This window comes from Cajanus cajan, chromosome 5 (genome assembly GCF_000230855.2).
Source record: "Cajanus cajan strain Asha chromosome 5, NIPB_CcT2T_4, whole genome shotgun sequence".
Taxonomy (NCBI): Eukaryota; Viridiplantae; Streptophyta; class Magnoliopsida; order Fabales; family Fabaceae; genus Cajanus; species Cajanus cajan.
This window is the reverse complement of record NC_138521.1, coordinates 59,501,651-59,520,941: the sequence shown is the minus strand read 5'-3', so window position 1 is coordinate 59,520,941 and position 19,291 is coordinate 59,501,651. Positions and strand designations below refer to the sequence as shown.

The following is a 19,291-nucleotide window of genomic DNA, read 5'->3' as shown; positions in this document are numbered from 1 at the left end:
TGGGAAACTATTTTCTGCTACATCGAAAAATATAAGAAACTTATTAAAAAAATTACAACAGAATAATACTAACTAAAACGTGGCAATTAAATAGTAGAGAAATCAATTTGATAATACAATTTTTCTCTGTTTTTGCTTAAACTTTTTTAATTTCAATAGTGTAAATTAATTTTTCACTTTTATTATTTATTTATTATTTTTATTTAATTCTTTTTGGTGGATAAAGGAAAAAATTGGATTAAAATATTATAGTAATTAGTAATAATTATTATAGTTTTACAATAGTATAAAATAAATGGTTACTAAATACAAATTAAAAAACAAATGTATAAAAAAATTATCAAAATAAAAAAAATCAATATATATAAAAATAATGAAAATAATTAGATTAAAATAATTTAATTATTAATGAAAATTAATTATCAATTTCATCTTAAATTTATTAGTTTAAATAATATTTTTATATTTTAAGTGGATAGTATTTGTTAATTTTTTATAATTATTTTCTTTCTTTTGTTGTTTTTGGTGGATAATATATTTTTCTATATCTTCAAATAATTTAGGGATGTTAAGTAATGGATAATATTTTATCGGCTAATTTCATTAAATTTTTATTATATCAGTTTTAATTAATATTTTTAAGATATATAAAATATTTGTAATAAAAAAATAAAAAGATTAATAAATGATTGACATTTAAAATAAATAATTAAGCTCTAATTGATGAAAATAAATAAATAAAAACTATTAATAAAATGAATTTATTGATAGAATTGCTAGGTTTTAAGCATAAGAAATGCCCATGATTAGCATGGTAGAAACATTACAAGATTAGCATAGAGGCAATACATCTTCAGCATAATAAAAAACAAGAAGAAAAAAAATTGAGAAAATTAAAACAAAACAGATGAGCAATGCAATTCAGTATGATTTATAAATAATTTTAACAAAAAATTGTGTATGCTCCAATTCCCCTTAATAGATAGATACTACTACGTTCAAGTTAAATTTAGAGATGGCAAGAAAATCATTATGGAATTTGGCACGTACCTAGGACAACTAAAAATAGTGTAATCTTGTGAGACATCAGGTGGGATCTCAAGCCTTTTTCGCTTCAAGCCAACAGCTGCCACAACTAATAGGAAAATATGCATGAATATTTAAGAAAAATAATAAATATGAAGTATAAACTTATAATATGTGAAGAGAAAATTTGGAGTTTGCTCCTTACAATAAAGGTAAACTGCCTAAAAAAACAACTGTAGAACAAAAAACAAATGCACTTAGATGCAGCAAATATGCAGAACCTTTATGTTTCCTCCTCTAGTTCCATCACTTTATCTTACCTCTTCTTTCCATTTTGGTCTTATACTAGAATTCCATTCTTTTATTCACTCCAAGTATACCAACTAGCCTGGTTGTTATTATTCACACATTTCTCTCTTAACAAATTCTACCCCCTTATTCCTCCTTTGGCTTTCATACACCTGCAGCCTAGTAAGCCCACTCCTCTTCTAAGCATAACATAATATATATATATATATAACAATGATTTACCGAAATCCAGGTAGCTTATTATCAGGAAACGAGGGGAATCCGCAAACATGAAAAAGCTTTACAAAATGCTACTTACAGAAGAAATGTAGTAGCAATATTACTTTTTACAGGATTAAACACCTAAAGAAAATGGTAGGTCCAGATTCTTTTGACAAATATTCATGGGTCTAATTGATGAAGTCCAGTGCTCTTGAAAGCTTCAGCTATTAAGTGAATGCACTGTAATAGTTTTATATCTTTGAGATGAGATGTCACAGGCCCCTCATGCAAGTTTTATTTGGGCAGAACCCTTTATTTGATGAAATTTAATTTAATTATGAATAATTGGGCATGTTAATGGATTTACATCTCTAAAGCAACAGAAGTTACAGATAATGTTAACATCAATAATCAGTATGAACAGACCTGGCCATATACTTGGCCTTCTCAACTTCCTCCCATGCTACTGCACGTGCTTCAATGACACTCTTAGGTGGTTCTGCTTTTGTTTACAAGGAAGTGGATGCATCCTTATCCTCCTCTTCTTTGCTACCCATGCAACAATGTTCATTTTACCTAGTATCTAATAAAAGAATCAAACCATGTGGATCTGTATATCAAGAATTATGTAGAAAAAAATAAAATAAAGGAAAACTTGAGACAGGAATGTGACCGTGAAATCTCGTGACAAGAAAAACTCAAACTACTAGACGTGCAATGAAATTAAGATATTCAGAGTTTAAAATCAGAGAGTCAAACAATTTACCTTCAAAGTCAGAACCTGAATCAGGATCATAAACTATATCCAAATATGAAGATACAATAGAAACCCGCCATTAGTTTCATCTTCAACAACAGCATCATCCCTAGGCTGCTCCTCCTTCCCTGCTTTCCAATTCACACAATAAAATGTTAATGCCTTTTTGGTAAAAATAAATAAATAAAAAAAAAAAAAAGTAGCCCGTATAGAAGACAATGGAACAATCACTACAGAATACAAAGAAGAGGAAAATGAGGAGTTTGAAGACAAGACTACAGAACAATTTAAGCAGAAACTTCTTATCACTTCATTAGGAATTAAACTAAGGATAAGGACAATTACAATTAATAGTCCAACACATCAAGCAGAAAGAAACCTAGTACAATTTACACCACAAGATTAATCACATTTTCAATTTTTTACTTCACTTATATCCTATTGACATTTACTCACGTCATACAGTTTTTATTAACCAGGCAAGCGTGAAGACAACATGCAATATAAGTATTTGCTTTTGAAATTCAGATATGGAAACACCCTGCCAAATAAACGCTAGTGTAACCAAATGTAAGATCAAAGTCCTTATGATAAGAGGAGAAGCTAACTTAAGGCCTATTTGGATAATCTTCTCCAAAAACATTTCTAGGAGAGAAAAAAATAGGAAGATAAAATGAAATAAATTTTTCCAAAAGCTATAATTAGCTTATGTATAAAAAAAATAATTAGATTAAAATAATTTAATAATTATTAATGAAAATTAATTATCAATTTCATCTTAAATTTATTAGTTTAAATAATATTTTTTATATTTTAAGTGGATAGTATTTGTCTTTTTTTTTATTTTTTTTCTTTCTTTTGTTGCTTTTGGTGGATAATATATTTTTTCTATATCAGGATGTTAAGTAATGGATAATATTTTATCTGCTAATTTCATTAAATTTTTATTATATCAGTTTTAATTCATATTTTTAAGATATATAAAATATTTGTAATAAAAATATAAAAATATTATAAATGATTGACATTTAAAATAAATAATTAAACTCTAATTGATGAAAATAAATAAATAAATAAAAACTATTAATAAAATGAATTTATTGATAGAATTGCTAACTTTTAAGCATAAGAAATGCCCAAGATTAGCATGGTAGAAACATTACAAGATTAGCATAGAGGCAATACATCTTCAGCATTCTAAAAAGCAGAAGAAAAAAAAAACAGAGAAAATTAAAACAAAACAGATGAGCAATGCAATTCAGTATGATTTATAAATAATTTTAACAAAAAATTGTGTATGCTCCATTCCCCTGAATGGATAGATACTACTACCTTCAAGTTAAATTTAGAGATGGCAAGAAAATCATTTTGGAATTTGGCACGTACCTAGGACAACTAAAAATAGTGTAATCTTGTGAGATATCAGGTGGGATCTCACGCCTTTTTCACTTCAAGCCAACAGCTGCCACAACCAATAGGAAAATATGCATGAATATTAAGTAAAATAATAAATATGAAGTATAAACTTATAATATGTGAAGAGAAAATTTGGAGTTTGCTCCTTACAACAAAGGTAAACCGCCTAAAAAAACAACTGTAGAACAAAAAACAAATGCACATAGATGCAGCAAATATGCAGAGCCTTTATCTTTCCTCCTCTAGCTCCATCACTTTATCTTACCTCTTCCTTCCATTTTGGTCTTATACTAGAATTCCATTCTTTTATTCACTCCAAGTATACCAACTAGCCTGGTTGCTATTATTCACAAATTTCTCTCTTAACAAATTCTACCCCTTATTCCTCCTTTGGCTTTCATACACCTGCAGCCTAGTAACTCCTCTTCTAAGCATAACATAATATATAATATATATAACAATGATTTACCCCTATCAAACAGGATAACACTCAAAAGTCAAAAAATACTTCACCCACAACCTTAAACCTTATAACTTCAACCATACACCCATCATCATTGGCTTAGCTTGTCAAATACATGCTTCAACAAATATACATTTCTTGCAATCATTTTCGGATTTCTATTCCCGACCACAAACTATTTCAATTTCATACTATATATTCTGATGATCATCCTTTTCACATCACAAGTTTCATAAATGCTGAAACAATATAATTATAATACAAGTATTCAGCATAAATAGACTACAAGATTTAAATTAACCCAGGGCTGGATTAGCCTCACCCTTCATGTGTTCCATCTTCATTTCCCTTCATAGCTCTCTCAATTATTGTTTGGTTCAAAATTTTAGAAGGGAGGGGACTAAATTCTTATCCTTTAAACCAAACAACGCATTAGAGAAGTAAAAGTTTCTAGTTCAATTCTCATCCTAATAGGAGCAAGGAGTGTGTAAAATTAAACACACATAAAAGACAAAAGAAGAAAAAGCTAGCAGATGGCTATTAATATCTAAGAAATAATATTGATAAAAAAAATTAAGAGGGAAATATGGTAATGAATGGCATTAGAAACAGATCTAGTGCATACAATTGGTCAAACCTTTGTATGTAATTCATTCACCTTAATTGTTTAACTTATTTCAGTTGTTGGAAAAGTTATATTATTCTCTATTTGAATCCAAATTTACTTAGTGATTATGCCAAATAACATAAATAAACTTAATAATTAACATAAATAAACACTATTTAGTGGGAGACTATTTTCTACTACATTCAATAATATAAGAAATAATAAACTATGATTATACCAGCTTTGCATAATGCTCACTCTCTTCTTCGAGAAGGTTGAATTTGAATTTGGTTTGTTGATATAGGAGTCCGGTATTAAATTGGACCTGAAATCATCAACACAAATGAATCATATGCATTCAAGAACTGAATTTCCATTTAAGCTGACAAATAATTATGTATGTTTGACACGGGTACCATAAGAACCAGATACAACTAATTCTTAACATCAAAGAGGCTGTGCAATTTATGCAATCAAGTGTATTTGGTAGGTAATCCCTAAACCCTAAACCCTAAACCCTAAACCCCTAACCCCTAACCTTGAACCCCACAAACCACAAACCATGCCCCGTGCCCCATGCCCCATGCCCTAAACCCTAAACCCTAAAAACCCTAAACTCCAAGCCCCAAGCCCTAAAATAATTAATAATAAGAATTTATTTTTATTTAACAAACCATAAGCCCTACGCCCCAAAACCCAAACCCTAAACCTGGCACAAACATATAAAATAAAAGCATAGTTAATAAATACATGTTCCATTGAAACACAATGATATTTTTCTAGTCGTGTATTACTAGATTCACAATTAACTTGAACTTTATCATCACGATCTACATCCTCATCATTCAATCTTTATAAATCTTCATGAAGCTAGCCAAACTTCAATGCCTGTTATAACAATGCTTTTTATAATAGAAAACATAACAATTAAATGAGACATCAATTTCTAGCAAGTTTACAATTCTGTTTTTTGTGAGAACTAGTGTGTAATTTTCCGAAATTTCTACAATACAAATGCACAAGAATCTAGAGAACCACATCAAACCATACCTCCAATGTTGGGATTAATTCTAGAAATCATAGTTACACGTGAGCTTTGTAACCAACCGGTTAAGATATGGCACGTTTTCCAGTTTGACAATCTCATTGCGGCATAAATCTATGGTGTCAAATTGGTCCTGCAAGAAATCCATTAAAAAGAAACTCAATTTTATGAACACTAAGGTGAATAATAATTATGTTTGTAATCAAAGCATATAAACATGGAATCATAATAATATATCTTCACATGAAAAAAAGCATAACAATATAAGAGCAAACTAAAAGGAGTGCAAGAACATTAAATTTTGCAACTCATTAGCACCTAAGTTTTATATTTTAGCACCTAAGAGCAAACTAACACTGAGGATTTAAATAACATAGATCTGGCCCAAAATACCCCAAAACCAGTACCTACAAAAAATAATTCAATTTTTGGAAACTATAAAAGTAACCCTGCTACTTAAGATTTGCTTTTGCTTCTACATCGCATATACTACCATGCTCATTCATTAATGTATTAAGGATATATACTTAATTAACCACTCTATTCTTCTTAATAAAATCATATATGTACTTCATAGTTGAAGTACACAACAACATAATCTCATTCAATATTCAAATGCAATACCAAATAGTCATATAAAAGTGCCCACAAATACACCATAAAATTCAAAACAAACCACACCTCAATTGAGACTTGCCCGTTACCAAAATGCACCCGGGGTCTTGAAACAGGCAGATTGTAGCTTTCTTTCATCCACTCCAAGTTGAAACTGCAACACAAGTTCCCAATCTAAAAATCTTGATCAATACCCAGAAAAGGGAAATCAAAAAATAATTGAAAAAGGCTCAGCTCTTCACTGTCGGAATGAACAGTGATGTTCATTTGGGAAATGTCACCAATCAGTTGATATGAATCTGCCTGAGGTTTTAAAAAAGTTTGAGAATACAAAGACAAATAATGACTAATTTAGGGAACTAATGCGTTAATTTTGAAAGAATTTTGAATCGTAAGAAGTTTGAATCTTAACCCTTAATTTTAACTAATGCGTTATGTTTTAACTAATTTAGGGAACTAGGATCACTAAGGATGAGGATTCTCTGCAGTCAATGGTATTCTTAGAAAGCACAATATACATGGTACATATAATTTATGGAATCTATTTCTATTTGTGGCAATTTGGTTTCATGTTAATTTGCAGTTGCCAAGACTTGCTTATAGCTACAAAAAACACCACCGCATCAACAACAGGGGTGACAATAGACCCAAATCAATATAAAGATGGTAATTTTTAAGTTATATAAACATTTAGGTGGCAGAGGCAGTCCAGTTAGAAAAAATAGATAAGAGAATTTTTCTTCTTTTATGTGTACAGAAACAGAAAATCTATATCACTTCAGAGACAATGTACAAATTCATGGGACAAGTAACAAACAATTGTTTTCTAATCTGTTTTATAATCTACATCTATATGTAGTAAAATTTCCGCACTTGGACTTGGTGTTCAGAGCAAGCCAGGGGTAGTTCTGTTTTCTAATTGAACGGAAACATTACCGGAACATCCTATCTTTCATATTGCAAACAACAAGCCAATAAAATCTACATGGTGAAAAATAAAACATTACCTTATATTTCAATTACTTGAAATCCAAAACCCGGAGGGATTTCAGCTTGTTAATAACATAAAGCCTGCAATTTGCTTTCTTTGTAATATTGTTGTCTGACAGACCAAGTAACTGCAGCTTTGAAAGGGATGCTAAAGGATCAATTTCTACCAAGTTTACAATTCTGTTGTTTGTGAGAACTAGTGTCTAGTTTTGGCAAAAATTCTACAATACAAATGCAACAATAATCTAGATAACCACGTTGTGTAGCTTACAACTAGAAGGAAAGACATCACTAATGGAAAGAGGATGTGCATTTCAAAGTTCAAACCAGACCTCCAATGTTGAGATTAATTCTAGTAATCCTATTGTTACTAATGAGCTTTGTACCCAACCGGTTAAGATCATGGCACATTTTCCAATTTGACAATCTCATTGTCAGATAAATCCATGGTGTCAAATTGGACCTGCAAGAAATCCATTAAAAACAAACTCAAATTTATGAACACCAAGATCAATAATTATTATGTTTGTAATCGAAGCATATACACCTGGAATCATAATAATATATCTTTTCACATCAAAAGAAGCCTTAACAATATAAGAGGAAACTAAAAGGAAGGCAAGAAGAGATGGTGAGACTCGCTACTGACTTAATCTGGAAAAGCCCTTATTTCTACAATGTTGATGTACAAAATTTGTCAATAGAAAACCAATCAAGGAAGAGAATGAGTATACAAAAAGACATCATCATACCTCTAACAAGGACCAGATTTATTATGTAAAAGAACAAGAACTTCAACAACAGAATCACTATCATTCTGAAAATCTTGATCAAAAGCCATAAAAGGGAAATCAAAAAATAATTTAAAAAGGCACACCTCTTCAATATCGGAAAGAACAATGATGTTCATTTGGGAAACATCATAGGCAGGCCTAAGTGTTCGGAGAAAACCGAACCTGTCACCGTGCTTAAACAAGATCCCTTTGTATCTATCAAAAGGATCTCGAACAATGGCAGAGGCAACACCATTTCTAGAGAGAGAAAGTGTAGGGTTGAGAAAATTGAACCTGTCACCATGCTTGAACAAGATCCCTTTGTATTTATCAAAAGCATCTCGAACAATGGTAGAGGCAGCACCATTAACAGAGAGAGAAGGTCCAGGGTTGAGAAAATAGAACATGTCACCATGCTTAAACAAGATCCCTTTGTACCTATCAAAAGCGTCTTGAATAATGACAAAGTTACCACCATTTCCAAATATAGAAAGTGCAGGGTCAAAAAATAGACACCCATTTCCAAAGCTATAGTTAGTAGTGATCCTTGATCAAATTACAAAGTGTGATTTTACAAAGCAAAAACAATTTAAATAACCACAAAAAGAATAGTCAATCCTTGATAAAATCGCAAAGGGCAAGCCGCCGGTGGTGATGCAACCGGTTCTCTAAAGAACCTTCGCCCACTGAAACATCACGTTTCATACTCACCTCACTAACCCCAACTACTAAACCCTAAACCCCCCAAAAAATGTGCCATCATCGCCACCCAGTACGGCGCGCATCTCAGTCACCCTCCTCCTCCTCCTCGTCGCGGCTCCGGCCTCCGCATGGCAGCCGTGGCTACCGCAGAACAACAAAATGAACACCACCGATTACGCCTTCAAAGACTCCAAGAAATACAAGGGTTCCTCTAATTTCGTGAAGTTGACATACCACATGGGATCGGTTCTCACCACCAATATCACCGTCCACACCATATGAGAATAAGATCAGCCACGAGTTCATCAACTCAATCTCCGCGGCGGAGGGGTTGCACCCCTCTTTGGCTGGTGGGCCATAACGCAACGATCGGGGGGAATTGATTTCACAAAATCTGGGTGAAAGAAGAAGAGCATAAATATCATTAAATGAATAATTCCCTATTAATATTAATTCAAATTATTTGAATATTATTTAAATAAAATTATTTTTGCATTATTTTTATAATTTTTGAATAATGAATGAGTTTATTAACACAAAAAACTTGTTTGGATATTTATCTTGGATACTCAAAAATATATATTTAAAATTCAATCCACAATATTATACATAATTCAAATTATTTGAATATTGTTTAAATATTAAATAAAATTATTTTTGCATTATTTTTATAATCTTTGAATAATGGATAAGTTTATTAACACAAAAAACAGGTTCCTTGGATACTAAAAAATATACATTTAAAATTCGATCCACATTATTATACAAACACGCGTGGTATTTTTGTTTTTAAAATAACGAGAGATAATATGTTACACTAGTGATACTTCCTATTTTTTATATAATAAATAAATAAATATATATATATATATATATATATATATATAAGATTGTAAAGAGAGAAAAATAATATCCACGGTTGTCCATGCTAATATTTTCATTATATTTTAAATATTTTACATTTTATTTAACAGTATCTTTATGAATTGAATAATTCTTACTTTATCATGCATTTTATAATTATTTGAAAAGATAAAATATTGAAAATCTAAAAATTATGAAACCTTTTTTCTCATAAAAAAAAAATAACAATCTTATAAATAAAAAATAAATAAAAATGAGTCATTAAAAATCTAAAAAAACATGGACAATTACAATTGTAATTGTAAGAGTGAGTTAAAGTAAATGTTAAGCTAAAAGAAAGGGGTTAAATAATTTTATACTTTGAAAAATAGTTCTTTATGAAAAGTTGTTCTTTGGAAGATAAACTTCTTGATATTTAAACTGAGTATTCTTCTTAAAAAAAAGTTTTTTAGTAAACTTGTTTTTACAACAGATTATACAACAATATAATATAATATACAATAAGGTAAACTAAACAAGTAAAAAGGAAGAGTGTGAAGAAAATAAAGACACTAAAAGGAAAGGTTGAATAGTGTTAATCAAATGCTCACATTTTTTGACACGACAAAGTAATAACTTAACTTTAAAAGTGCAAACGAATAGATAAGAAAGAACAACCCTAGGTTATTTCGTACTGGTTTATCTCAACTGTCGAGATTACGTTCCATTGGAACAATCTTCTACCTTGCAGCAGTTCCTGATGGTTTGTTATATTTGCTTTAATGAAAAGAAAAATGCCTTATATTCTGTATACCTTGGTTAGAGTTTCAACAAATGCATCTTTGAGAGTGCTATACTGATGTTAAATCCATTTTCAAATAAGATTGCATTTTAAACCTCTGATGGCTTTATACCCATGATCGTTCATGGGTAGCCTAACTGCATTCTTAGCTTTCCTATTTTTTCCATCATTTTGCTATTATGTGTTTGGAAGGATACTTCACTAATTATAACATTTTTTCTATCACATACACACACATATTACATTGCTAACTTCCTCTTGATGGAAGCTAACAACCTCCACCTTTTCCTTTGGACAAAAAAAATCAATTTCTCTCCCCTTTTAAAACTCAACTTCTATGAGTGTTTTAAAATAAAAAGAAAATAGAAACAATAGGAATAATCAAAGGAAGGAAAGAAAGAAAGAAACATAAGCCCATGGTATAATAGTATACAAATTCATAAATAAATAGCTCATCTCTTTACCCTTCAACTCCTGAGCCCTTACTTTTGATCAACTCAGCCTCCCCTACAAATTCTTCCTACAAATGTATAACATAATATAAATAATAAATAACAAATAATATTTCCTAAATGCAAGAAACTTACTAATGCATTAAATAATATGCCTTAGCAAAGTTTCTCAACAATTTAACTGAAACCATTTCATGCTATCAATCTATAATCATAACTACCATGCTTTTGGAATTGAGAAATTGAAGGTGTTAAGAGATCACACACTTAGTACATTGTGTTCCAAAATAAAAGGAAAAATGAAACGAACAAAAAAGTAGGAACATTGTGAAAAATAATTAACAATTATTTATAGTACAATAGTAAACTGAAACATTATTTAGTGAAAGTGAACCTACTTATAAACAACTAAACATAACTATTAACAAAGATTGTCTTTAAAGAAGAGGACATTTTTGCTAGTTTATAATTATCATGCGTGCAACATCTCATGAAAATAACAAGCTAACCCTACATAGCCCTCTCCTCTTTAGCTTTGGCTTTGGAGCAATTAGTGGAACAGATAATGTTAAAGATTGGAAAGTATTCCTCATGCTTACTGCTAAGCTATTTTCTAAAAGGCGGACTAAATGAATAACATGCAATTGGCAAACTTAGAACAAATTGTTGAGCTTAAGTTTTCCAAGAAAGTATAGGATTACAAAGTGTGTTTCAATCTTTACTAAGGACTACTAGATTGAGTTGATTAACAGACACTCAACCAAATTTTTTGTCTTTGACTGGAATTATAGGAGTTATTTAAAAAATTAATATCCATCTAAACCCTAAATGAAAAAAAAATGAAACTGAAAAATCATTTGGACTTTAAGAGAAAAATAATTGCAACCATTATCTATTTATTCTGTACAAAAAAGATAAAAGAAAAAAAATATTAATCAAAACTCAAAAGTAATATCTAATAAAAGAATCAAACAAAACATAAAAATCCAAGTAGCTTATTATCAAGAAACCAGGGGAATCCGCAAACATTAAAAAGCTTTACAAAATGCTACTTACAGAAGAAATGTAGTAGAAATATTAATTAAACACCTAAAGAAAATGGTAGGTCCAGATTCTTTTGACAAATATTCATGGGTCTGTTTGTAGCAAAAATAAATAGACAATTGATAAAGTCCAGTGCTCTTGAAAGCTTCAGCTATCAAGCGAATGCACTGTAATAGTTTTATATCTTTGAGATGAGATGTCACAGGCCCCTCATGCAAGCTTTATTTGGCAGCACCCTTTACTTGATGAAATTTAATTTAATTATGAATAATTGGGCATGTTAATGGATTTACATCTCTAAAGCAACAGAAGTTACAGATAATGTTAACATCAATAATCAGTATGAACTGACCTGGCCATATACTTAGCCTTCTCAGCTTCCTCTCATGCTACTGCACGTACTTCAATGACACTCTTAGGTGCTTCTGCTTTTGTTTTCAAGGAAGTAGATGCATCCTTATCCTCCTCTTCTTTGCTAGCCCATGCAACAATGTTCATTTTACCTAGTATCTAATAAAAGAATCAAACCCTATGATCTATATATCAAGAATTATGTAGAAAAAAAATAAAGGAAAACTTGAGAGAGGAATGTGACCAAGAAATCTCGTGACAAGAAAAACTCAAACTACTAGACATGCAATGAAATTAAAATATTCAGAGTTTAAAATCAGAGAGTCAAACAACTTACCTTCAAAGTCAGAACCTGAATTAGGATCATAAACTATATCCAAATATGAAGATACAATAGAAACTCGCCATTAGTTTCATCTTCAACAACAACATCATCCCTAGCCCGTACAAAAGACCATGGAACAGTCACTACAGAATACAAAGAAGAGGAAAATGAGGAGTTTGAAGACAAGACTACAGAAAAATTTAAGCAGAAGCTTCTTATCACTTCATTAGGAATTAAACTAAGGATAAGGACAATTACAATTAATAGTCCAACACATCAAGCAGAAAGATACCTAGTGCAATTTACACCACAAGATCAATCACATTTTCAATCTTTTACTTCACTTATATCCCCTTGACATTTACTCACGTCACAATTTTTATCAACCATGCAAGCGCAAAGACAACATGCAATAGAAGTATTTGCTTTTGAAATTCAGATATGGAAACACCCTGCCAAATAAACACTAGTGTAACCAAATGTAAGATCAAAGTCCTTTTGATAAGAGGAGAAGCTAACTTTAGGCCTATTTGGATAATCTTCTCCCAAAACATTTCTAGGAGAGAAAAAAATAGGAAGATAAAATGAAATAAATTTTTCCAAAAGCTATAATTAGCTTATGTATAAACTAATTTGTAGAAGTTTTCTTTTATTTGCTTTCACCAAAATCTTATTTTTAACTTATGTATAAGGCTGATTTTAACTTATGGTAAAGTTTATTTCAATTTTACTTCCTTTTTTTTTTCCTTAGAAGTGATTATGGAAAAGTTTACTCAAGCGTACCCTTAAAAGAAACTCAAGCCTAGACAATTAGTCAACCACCCCATGCAAAGTGAAACACAATTATGTGTACAGAATGCCTCTAACTTAATCTACAACCATTTATTTGAGCATTACAATCCACAGAACAAATACACTCAAAAGGATAAAGCATTTGTCATTTTGACTAGTCAAACAATAGTAAATCAAGATACAACGACCTGAAGGCTGAAGCCAAGCCTTAGACCTTCCTTAAACAAAATCTATGGCAATGTTATTGGCTTTTGTCACACGAAACCATAATTAACAACACAACCAAACCATGCCAATAGCCAAACATCAAATCCCAAATTCACAATCACTTACGGTACTAAACCAAATCAAAAATTTAAAAAAAAAAGTGTAGTTATTACCGTGCTTCCCCATCGATCCTTGGCGTCAACTTCGGCAACTTTCTGGAGCAAAAACTCAACGACCTCAGTGAATCCCTCACACGCGGCAACATGAAGAGCAATGTGATAATCAATATCCCTGAAATTGACACAGCGCCTCAGTCTTCTTGTTTTCAAAACTTCAACCGATCAAAAATATCGAAATCGCGTTTCGCATAAACACAAAAAGAAAAATAACACAACCAAAATAGATTCAAGTAACAAACAAGCAAAATGAAATTAAGAAAAAAAATGGTTCATGAAAAGGCCTGCGTCCAAACTAGAGAGTAAAGAAAATAAAGAAGTTCTGAAATTAGGAAAAAGAAAGTAAAAGAGAAAATCGAAAAGATTATGCCTACCAGAAACTATGGGATTGGAAAGGGATCAACAAGAACGAAGCTCCATCGAGGCACGTTAACTTAGGTTAAGGTTTCGGATCGAAGTGCGGTTTCGAAGAGGGTTTCGGATCGAAGTGCGATTTCGAAGAGGGTTTTGGATCGGAGTGCGGTTTCGGATCGTTATCTCACTCTCTTTCTTTCTCTCCCCCTGTCACTCTGTTTCTTTCTTTTGAATATGCGGTTAAATTTCTCTAACCTCTATAGGGTCTAAGAACATCTACGGTAGGAGTTGTTTATAAGTAACTTTTAATCACTTTAAATAGGTCTCATTATGTCAAGTCATTCATAAGCAATTCATACTATATTTTTATAATTTTTGTTCTAATGGAAATTACTTATAAGCACTCCTACTTTTTTACAACTCATACTACACTTTTTGACACCTCACACTACATTTTATGATAATTTTATAAAATTAATTATTATAAATAATATATAAATATAAATAATTAACAAAACAAATTATATAATTAAAAAAATTACAATAATAAAAAAATATCAAAAATTACAATAATAAAAATTACAATTAAAAAATTACAATAATAAAATTACAATAATAAAAATTACAATAAAAAAAATTACAATAAAAAATTATAATAATCAAAAAATTGCAACGGCTCTTTCTCATTTTTCTTTTTGACGCACATCTCTCACACATCTCATTCTTTTTCTCCTCGGTCTCTCTTTCTCTCAAACTCAAAGGAACGTCTCTCTTTCTCTCTATTTGCTGAGCCACGCACGCGGGGGAGGGGGTTCCGGTTGGCAGCCGCGCAGGGGGAGGGGGTCTAGTGGGAGCTGCGCGCACGGGGGAAGGAGGTCCAGTCGGGAGCTGCGTACGGGGTGCGGGTCCGCTCGGAGCCGCGCGAGGGAAGGAGGTCCGGTCGAGAGCTGCGCGTGGGGAGGGTGGTCCGTCGTGCGGAGGAGACGAAGATGAAGTGAACACGTTTTTTCAATTTTTTTTTATTTTCTTAAATCTGATCCACATAGATGCATTTTAGCCAATCAGATTTCTCTCCTCAATGCTAAGCAAAGTCCCTTGTACAAGCAACACAGAAAAAAATTTATGCAACTCAAATACCACGTAAGATCACTCCAATGGAAGTTTTTAATAAGCTCCGTTGCTTATTTTTAAGACACAACACAAGCACCCTCCGCTGGAGGTGCTCTAAATAATTAGTTTCCACAGCAATAGATTGGACTAAGTACTGGCTAAAATAAAATAAACCTGATAAAAAAAATATATTTTTTATATCTAAAAATACATGATAATACAAAAAAAAATAGTAAAAATCATATTACTTTTTCTCGAGGAACTCAAAATCAATATTAAGGCTTTTAGATAATGTAATGACTGTAATTTAATTTTTTTCTATTGTAGACCAGTCAGTATTTTAATTTAATTTTTTATCATCCATTCCTCTTATTTATAATTTATAATACCTAACATAAAACAATTGTTTGTTAATACTTAAAATTGTTTGTTTTATTATATACTAGTAGGATTGAGACACTTCGTGTCTTTATTAAAAATAAAATAAAAATAAAAATAGTCTAATTGGTGTTATAATTAGTCTATTAGTTTCAAGTTCTTAAATTTGATAAAAAAAAATATTATTTTTTATAATTTTTTTAAAATAAAAGGGTACAATGATCAACAGAGTATGGAGATTGTTGCGGGTTGCATCAATTGTCCCGTGAGGCTAGGTGAACCAAGTCACTGTCGAATCATGGCGCTTGGGCTGCTACGCTCTTAAGTATAAAGAGTTGCGCCCTAACTATCAGCTATAACTTTTGGCCTAGTAGTAAGCGCTCGATCCAACAATTGGTATCAGAGCCGAATCATGGCGCTTGAGCTGTTACGCTCTTAAGTATAAAGAGTTGCGCCCTCAACTATAGCTTTTGGCCTAGTGGTAAGCGCTCGATCCAACAGAGATCAAAATGGTTACTAAAAAGGATATCTCCTTTATATATTAGTATAGTAATATAGTAATTTTAAAAAATGGAAGGGTACAATGGTCAACAAAATATGGAAACCAAGGTAGTTTTAGAAAATAATATTTATAAACCAAGGTACCTTTAATATAGATAATAAAATTACTTCTTAAATTTGTAACTACTTCATTCAAAATTTATAAACCGTCAAACTGCTACTTCACTTCTTCTTATAATTTATATTCATTTATCCTGCATCTCTCACTTTTCATCTCTATCACGCCCTATTCTTTTTATCCTCCGTACAATCTTTGTCTCTCATCTTCATTTTTTTCTACTACGTATTTTTGTTTTATTGACTTCATTATATCTCTCGCATCCCCCACTTTCCATCTCTCTCACACCTTATTCTTTTTATTCTTTGGTACAATCTTTGTCTCTCATCTTCATGTTTTTCTACTACGTGTTTTTATTTTACTGACTTCGCTATATTTGTTGATCGGGTTTGCAAGGTAAAACTCTTCTTTGTGTGTGGTCACTTTGATAGCAACCGTAGAGGAGTCATTCTTTCGTACAACGCAATTGGTAATTTCTATTTTTTGCTTTGTATCAATAACTGAGTCCCCATTTATCATGTTTAAAGATAAATTACATAAATAAATAAATAAATGGTAAAACTATCTTATTATGACACCTTTCGAATATACGACGGATAAATTTAATAGAGGCACAAATACGATTTTAAAACTAGGGATGGCAAAGTGGGCCATGGCCTGCGGGCCGGGCCAATCATTTCAACCCGCCAACCCGCCAAGCCCGCCCTGCCAAGCCCGCCACAACCCGCCGGCCCGCCACAACTCGCCGGCCCGCATAATTTTTTTATTAATTTAATTATTTTTATGTTTATTTTATTTTGATGTAGAAGATGAGGATGAAGATGATTAATTAATTGTATTTAAACTTGTTTTGTAGACTATCAAAAAATTTAGTTTATAAATAATTTATAAGTTTATAATTTGGTTTTTATTTTGGTGTAAATGGACTAATTTCTATTTAATTTTGTTCTAAGTTTGTAATTTATTTTTGTTGAACATATATTATGTACAATATGTATGCATCTTTTAATTTCATATGGTTATATTTATTTATTTGTAGCAAAAAAAATTTATTTGACCATAAAATATATTTTTTTCATTTTTTTTTATTTTTTATTTTTGTAAGCGGGCTGCCCCGCCAACCCGCCAGCCCGTCCTTAGGCGGGGCGGGCCAGGATCTCTAGCCCGTTTTACATTGGCGGACGGGCCCGGCCCGACCCATTTTTAGCAGGCCGGGTCAAAACGGGCCGGGCTGGCCCGTTTTGCCATCCCTATTTAAAACTCCACTCCGTATTCATTCATCCACAAGATAGCATAATTGTTCTTTATCAGATTTTGTCTATATATAATAAAAATTTATATAAAGAAATCAAAGTCTTTCTTCATTTAACATGGAGAAAGATGAAGGCAAAATCTGGTAAAGTCTTTTTGAAATGAATATTTATAACGATTTTAAAGCTATAGAAATTCAGTTTAAAAATTATAATCAAATAAACTTATTCAACATTTAAAAGTTGAGTTTCTCAAAAGATAAAACATAATATTTCAGAAATATCCGTCAAAGTTGAAGAAAGATATCAAAGTGCTCTAAAGAATGAGCGGTTTCTTTAGGAATAGTAACCAACTCATAACTAATTGTACCAATGGGTAGTTTGCAGAGGTTATATATTGAATGGTAACTTCATTGGTCAATAAAATAAAGAAAAATAATATATTTGATTTTTAACGTTTAGTTAATTTTGGAAATTATTTTTTATTATTTTAAAAGAATACAATAGTTCAAAAATTAAAATATGTATAGATTTAATTTCTTTTCAGTTTTTTTTTTAAATTATTATTATTATTTAACTAAATTATTAACTTTAGTCGTTTTTTTAAAATTATGTTTATTCATTTTTTAACAAATAAAAAATTAAACTTAAAATTCATAAATTAAATGTGTTTCTCAACTTTAATTATTTTTTACCATGAAATTATGTTAATAATTTATACAATAAAATTAAATTTAGTAATTTTAAACTAAATAATATTTACTCAAATTTTATTATATATATATATATATATATATATTATTAAACTTAAAAATAATAAATTCAATGTGTTTCTCAACTTTAATCATTTATTACCATGAAATTATGTTAATTTTATAAGTTGTGTTTTTAATATCATAAATTTTTAACATTTATTAGGATAAGATTTGGGGCCAACCGATGTTTATTTATTTTGTATTGTTCAACTATTTTTCTTAATGTAATTTAGTTGATTTTTAACTTTTCAACTCTTTATAGTCATATTTACCATTTTTTTTAACATTGTACATAGGTGAGTTGGGTGAATTGTGAGGGTCTCTATAATATGATGATGTAAACTATAAATTGTAGCTACATAATTAATAGTCATATTTTCATATCTATTGTCCAACCTTGACCATCACCCACCCATAAAATATATAGAATTTGAAGATTGTTAAAATAATTATAAGAACACCTGTGTTATAATATTTCCTACCTTTTTTATTTTTCAATTTTTTTGCTCTTTGTGAATAATCATACTTTGATTTATTCGTGAATTTTTAAATTATTTTTTTATTTATTGATATAGTTGACTTTTAGTTTCTTCATTACATTTTTGTTTTCAATTATTTTTTATGATTTAAATTTTTTCATAAAGGATTTTATTGGAACCTTACACAACAAATAAAGTTTTGGTGATTATATTTGCTTCTTTGATGGCTTTGGATAATGTACTCTTGCTTTTTTTCTTTCCTTCTTTATTATACTATTTATATTGAACTCAATTAAGTGCATGTTTAACTCTTTCTATAATTTTCAAAATTCTATATGATGGTACAAATAGACATTTTTAGTTCCTCGATATTTATATATTTATATTGTATTTTGGTATCTATAACACATATCTATCTATAACATTCATAGTCTATAATTTATAATCCAT

The 19,291-nt window shown here is 30.5% G+C and overlaps 1 protein-coding gene across 14 annotated transcripts; it reads right to left on the bottom strand.

The window, feature by feature from the left end:
* Positions 1–734: 734 nt before the first annotated feature.
* LOC109807797 (uncharacterized) lies at positions 735–14,526 on the bottom strand. Of its 14 annotated transcripts, none has more exons than XR_014434165.1 (14): positions 14,271–14,518; positions 13,894–14,011; positions 12,734–12,864; positions 12,398–12,555; positions 11,014–11,069; positions 7,762–9,298; positions 7,447–7,557; positions 6,506–6,593; positions 5,830–5,957; positions 5,018–5,104; positions 3,680–3,755; positions 2,303–2,421; positions 1,963–2,119; positions 735–1,135 (listed from the first exon to the last, which is right to left on the bottom strand). XR_014434165.1 is itself a non-coding variant. In XM_083075501.1 (14 exons), exons 6-7 carry the CDS (start codon positions 8,607–8,609, stop codon positions 7,830–7,832), a joined length of 366 nt encoding a protein of 121 aa, XP_082931627.1. In that variant the 5' UTR covers positions 8,610–9,298; positions 11,014–11,069; positions 12,398–12,555; positions 12,734–12,864; positions 13,894–14,011; positions 14,271–14,518; the 3' UTR covers positions 735–1,135; positions 1,963–2,119; positions 2,303–2,421; positions 3,680–3,755; positions 5,018–5,104; positions 5,830–5,957; positions 6,506–7,557; positions 7,762–7,829. The 14 variants fall into 14 exon arrangements, 5 of the variants coding, with proteins under 5 accessions (XP_082931627.1, XP_082931628.1, XP_082931630.1 ...); XM_083075501.1 differs by having other exon boundaries at positions 6,506–7,557; positions 7,762–7,892; positions 8,307–9,298; XM_083075502.1 differs by lacking the exon at positions 7,447–7,557 and having other exon boundaries at positions 7,762–7,892; positions 8,307–9,298.
* Positions 14,527–19,291: the final 4,765 nt, after the last annotated feature.

Excerpts from the sequence above, each read along its gene's own strand:
- LOC109807797 (XM_083075500.1), bottom strand. The coding sequence starts at position 8,609 with ATGTTCTATTTTCTCAACCCTGGACCTTCTCTCTCTGTTAATGGTGCT. Across the intron at positions 7,893-8,306 it reads TTCTTTCCGATATTGAAGAG|GTCCAATTTGACACCATGGA; the intron begins GTGTGCCTTTTT and ends GATTTCTTGCAG.